Below are 5,651 nucleotides of genomic sequence, written 5' to 3' on the forward strand. Positions count from 1 at the left end.
AGAAGGAGCACAGGTGGGAACCCGTGGGAACACTGGGCCCTTGTTCCAAGACCACTTCCTCACCTCCCACTAGAGATGCTTCCAGGTCGTCCCCTCAGTGTTGTGAGGAGAGACCAACAAAGGCGTGTAACATTTTAATGTGCATTTCTAAGAATGTGTTGACAGGTACTCAAATCAGAAGCTAAAAATTATGCAAGCCATTTTGAGGAAATCCATTTCAACCCTAGGAATTAATATATAATTGTGTTTTGTCTAGTGCTCTTTCGTTGAATATAAGGATTTTAAGCTGATATATCGGCAGTACGCAGCTCTCTTCATTGTGGTTGGAGTGAATGACACCGAGGTAAGAAAACAGAAGAGCCTGTGGAAGATGCCAGGAAGTTAGGCCTAACAGTCTGATTTTTATTCCTCCTCACATGGACATTTTCTTCCCTACTTGCCTCTCTAAGAATTACTTAGGCTCTTTGCAGGGTTTTGGTTTCTCTCAGGGCTAGGGAAAGCTGTGTGGAAGAGAAATACCTTGGATTTTTATTGGATTACTAGTAAATGAGCAGCTTGTAGAGAAGCACAAAACCACAGAGGGCCTTCCTCCACCCAAAGCAACACTGGTGTCCTGCCCTTGTCCCGTGGTGCACAGGGGGCAGTTTAGACAAGTGTAGTGGCCAAGCTATTGTGGCATTAAACATAGGCTGACATGTCAGAGGCCACAGCAAACTGTGAATATGATTCTGTTGTGATTATGTCTCCTCAGATTTAAGTTCACCTTTTCAGAAATGTCAGGCCCAATCAACAGCACCTTTGGCCATGGACTCTCTGAAAGGGTGATCTAAAATCCTTTAAATCTCAGTTTTTTATCTGTGAACAAAACTGGGAGGTAGTTTCCGCATCTTCACAAGTGGAAAAGTGATGGCATGAAGAAACTGAAAAATTGCTTCAGCCAGTTGGTGGTGAAGTCAGGGAGTAGAGCTCAGAATTCTGCACTAGACGTGGTCTGGTTTCAGTCCAGCTAGATTCATTATGGACATTAGAAAAACCTTAGCGGTTACGGTTTTCTACATTTCTCCTCTTAATAAACTTCTTTTAAACGAGTGAGTTATAAAACTATTCTGAACAGTTGTCCATGGGAAGCTACCTTGCTCACGTCTGTATACCACGCCATGTGTGCCGGGGCAGCCCCCTGTCTGAGTCACACATGGGCCATACTAAAACTGATTGCATCCTCCCTTTTTTATTTCAGAATGAGATGGCAATTTATGAATTCATCCATAACTTTGTGGAAGTTTTAGACGAGTACTTCAGCCGAGTGGTAAGTCTAATGACTAAAACAGGGTTTTCGTCCCTCAGGCCCATTTCTCAGAATTGGTTCTATATCAAGAACATGTGTGTGTGCTGCCAGAACCGGTTTGACTCAGTGGATAGAGCGTCAGTCTGCGGACTGAAAGGTCCCGGGTTCGATTCCGGTCAAGGGCATGTACCTGGGTTGCGGGCGCATCCCCAGTAGGAGGTGTGCGGGAGGCAGCTGATCGATGTTTCTCTCTCATCGATGTTTCTAACTCTCTATCTCTCTCCCTTCCTCTCTGTAAAAAATCAATAAAATATATATTTTTTTACAAAAAAGAACATGTGTTAATATGGAGCTTTAATATGTAAACGTTAAAACTCAAATGATGGCAGATTTCCTTTACCTTTCCTTCTGGCTCATGCAGAGTGTTCTGAACCTATGTATGCCTTAGTTCTTTATAAAGAACCATTTCTACAAGACTAAGAACATTTTATGTATTTCTCAGTTAAGAGATTTTGCTATCTAATTTGCTCTCTTTTCTTTCTTGTGCTTCCCCTTGTAAAATACTAGGTATCTTTTTAATTTAAGTCATGGAAATTAAATTAAATTAAACCCTTGCTTTGAAGATCAAAACCAACTCCTCTTAAGGAATACATGAGTTCCTTTCCAACAGTTCTACTTAAAAAAACAAAAACAGCTGTATTGAAATATAATTTACATACTATACAATTCACCCTCTTTTTTTTTTAATATTTTATTGATTTTTTTACAGAGAGGAAGGGAGAGGGATAGAGAGTTAGAAACATTGATGAGAGAGAAACATCTATCAGCTGCCTCCTGCCCACTACCGGGGATGTGCCCGCAACCAAGGTACATGCCCTTGACCGGAATCGAACCTGGGACCCTTCAGTCCGTAGGCTGACGCTCTATCCACTGAGCCAAACCAGTCAGGGCCAATTCACCCTCTTAAATATATAATTTTTAGTATTTACATTATCTGGGATACAGAGTTGTGCAACCATCACCACAATCAATTTTAGAGTATTACATCACCACAAAAAGAAACACAATACTCCTTAGCATTTCCCTCCCACTTACCTCTCTCCACCTGCTCCAGGCCCTAGGAAGTCAGTAATCTACTTTCTGTCTCTATAAGTTTACCTATTCTATGGTTTACCTGCTCTAGACATTTTGTATAAATAGATTTGTACCAAGAAGATTAACATGACCCCCACACAAGGATGACATGCAAATTCCTGAATAGAATTGTACAATATGTGGTCTTTTGTGGCTGGCTTTTTTTTTAACCTAACATTTTCAAGATTCATCAGTGTTGTAGCATGTACTAGTATTAGTAATTCTTTCCTTTTTATTGCCAAATAATATTTCACCTTATGGATATACCACATTTTGCTTATCCACTCTTCAGTTGATGGGCATTGGGTTATTTATGCTTTTTGGCTATTGTGAATAATGTTGCTATGAACATCTGTGAACACATTTTTGTGTGGAATCATCTTTTTCCTTCTCTTGGGTATATACCTAGGACTGGAATTGTTGGATTACATGGTAACTCCATGTATACCATTTTGAATTGGTGCAGCCACTATGGAAATCGGTATGGAGGTTCCTCAAAAAATTAAAAATAGAACTACCATATCACCCAGCAATCCCACTTCTGAATATATATCCAAAAAAATCCAAAACAGTAATTCAAAAAGATAATATGCACCCCTGTGTTCATTGCAGCATTTCAACAATAGCCAAGATATGGAAGCAACATAAGTGTCCATCAATAGATGATTGGATAAAGAAGATGTGGCACATATACACAATGCCATATTACTCAGCCAAAAAAAAGAATGAAATCTGTCCAGGGATTGTTGCTCACTGATTAAGTGTCAGCCTGTGAACCAGGTCCTGGTTTGATTCCCCATCAGGGCACATGCCCAGGTTGTGGACTCGATCCCCAGTGATTCTGTCTCATCATTGATGTTTCTGTCTCTCTCTCCCTCTCTCTTCCTCTCTGAAATCAATAAAAATTTACATATTTTTAAAAAATCAGTTTTCCATAAATGTAAGGGTTTATTTCTGGACTTTCAGTTCTGTTCCAATTATTTGTATGTTTATCCTTCTGCCAGTACCACACTGTCTTCCTGACTTTAGCTTTGTAGTTAGTTTGAAATAGTCTTTTAAAAGAATCAGTAAAGATGTTTTACTCTGTTACGTAGGCCTTCCCCTGCCTTGGTTAGACATTCTTAAGAAGTAGAGGTAGCACAGGATGATTTTTCTTTTTTTTTTTTTTTAAATATATATTTTATTGATTTTTTTACAGAGAGGATGGGAGAGGAATAGAGAGTCAGAAACATCAATGAGAGAGAAACATCGATCAGCTGCCTCCTGCACACCCCCCACTGGGGATGTGCCCGCAACCAAGGTACATGCCCTTGACCGGAATCGAACCTGGGACCCTTCAGTCTGCAGGCCGACGCTCTATCCACTGAGCCAAACCGGCCAGGGCCAGGATGATTTTTCAAAGTTGTTTTGTTTATTACATTTTGCTTTTATTTTTATTTATTTATTTTTTAAATATATTTTTATTGATTTCAGAGAGGGAGAGGGAGAGATAGAAACATCAATGATGAGAGAGAATCATTGATCGGCTGCCATCTACATGCCCTGTACTGGGGATAGAGCTTGTAACCTGGGCATGTGCCCTTGACTGGAATCGATCCCAGGACCCTTCAATCCACAGGCTGACGCTCTATCCACTGAGCCAAACCAGCTAGAACTCATTTTGTTTTTAAATAAAATTATTAGGAAGGAATTGTTTCCAACTTGCTTCTTCCTGAGACAGTGAGTGAAATCCATAGTTAGTAATACTGAGTGCCATGAAGCCTGCTTAGGGCAAAACTCATGTTAACAAGTTATATCTTCAGTCTAACTCCTTCTAATGCCAAAAGTAGCGTTTGGCAGACTCCTTCATGGGACAGTTACCCAGCCTGTCTTCACTGCCTTGGTGCAGAGGTCTGTGTGTGGTTCCTGGACGAGCAGCATAAGCATCACCTGGGAACTTGTAAGACAGAACTCTGGACCCACCCCAGTCTGTTGGATTAGAAACCCTGAAGCCCAGCAGTCGGTGTTTTAACAAGCTTTGCAGTGATTCTGATGCATGATTACCACCTGATTCAGATGTTGGAGCTGGGAAGCTGCCTAGTGGCCTTCGACACCAAAATGCAGCGGTTCTCAACCTGTGGGTCGCGGCCCCTTTGGGGGTCGAATGACCCTTTCACAGGGGTTGCCTAAGACCATCGGAAAACACATATATAATTACATATTGTTTTTGTGATTAATCACTATGCTTTAATTATGTTCAATTTGTAACAATGAAAATACATCCTGCATATCAGATGTTTACATTACAATTCATAACAGTAGCAGAATTACAGTTATGAAGTAGCAACGAAAATAATTTTATGGTTGGGGGTCACCACAACATGAGGAACTGTATTAAAGGGTCGCAGCATTAGGAAGGTTGAGAACCACTGCCAAAATGCATCTAACTAGGAAGGGATTGGTGGCCTCCAGAACTGGAAGAGGGCAAGAGGTTGGGCCATTCCAGATGCTGGCCTGAGGGGACAGAGAGCATTGAGGCTGGCTTTAAAATTCATCTTTGTATTGATTGTTTGGAGAGAGTACTGTCAACCAACAATATCCAAAAGAACTTTTCAGCAGCCATAGAAATGTCTGTACTTGTGCCATCCAATGCGGTAGGCGCCAGCTACATGCGGCTCTTAGACACTTAAAATGTGATTAGTGTAAATGAGGAATTTTAATTTTATTTAATTTTAATTTAAATCACCACATGAGGCTAGTGGTTACTATATTGGACAGCGTAACTCTAGCTCAGTGGTTCTCAACCTTCTGGCCCTTTAAATACAGTTCCTCATGTTGTGACCCAACCATAAAGTTATTTTCGTTGCTACTTCATAACTGTAATGTTGCTACTGTTATGAATTGTAATGTAAATATCTGATATGCAGGATGGTCTTAGGCGACCCCTGTGAAAGGGTCGTTCGACCTCCAAAGGGGTCGCGACCCACAGGTTGAGAACCTCTGCTCTAGCTCCTGCTAGCTCCAAAGGACCACTCTGTTAAGACTGGCTGGTTGCAAATCAAAGCCTGTGATTCAGGGCTGGCCATGATTAGCCACTTTAAGGGAACACCTACCAAGAAGAATATAATTTCCCAAATTGGCAATGTTTTAAACCTGGGAGACTAAAGAGTGGTGCAAGCACTATCATTTCTAAGGTTTTTTAAATTATTATTGTTATATTCAGTAACTGAGCATAAATAGCATGTTGCTGAAT

General features: G+C 40.8%; 1 protein-coding gene and 1 non-coding gene across 2 annotated transcripts in view; both read left to right on the forward strand.

The window, feature by feature from the left end:
• Positions 1 to 256: 256 nt before the first annotated feature.
• The window catches only part of LOC111824700 (AP-4 complex subunit sigma-1-like), a gene marked incomplete at its 5' end in the record, with an annotated part of 7,160 nt that continues 1,765 nt past the window's right edge, over positions 257 to 5,651 (forward strand). Inside the window, 2 exons of the mRNA XM_023749245.1 lie at positions 257 to 343; positions 1,238 to 1,306. Coding sequence (XP_023605013.1) covers positions 257 to 343; positions 1,238 to 1,306 — 156 coding nt within the window. The remainder of the gene's footprint in view (positions 344 to 1,237; positions 1,307 to 5,651) is intronic.
• Positions 2,454 to 2,558, forward strand: LOC111824701. The gene has a single exon (XR_002827788.1). It is a non-coding gene; the product is annotated as a U6 spliceosomal RNA (small nuclear RNA).

Source organism: Myotis lucifugus, unplaced genomic scaffold (genome assembly GCF_000147115.1).
Source record: "Myotis lucifugus unplaced genomic scaffold, Myoluc2.0 scaffold_4344, whole genome shotgun sequence".
NCBI lineage: Eukaryota > Metazoa > Chordata > Mammalia > Chiroptera > Vespertilionidae > Myotis > Myotis lucifugus.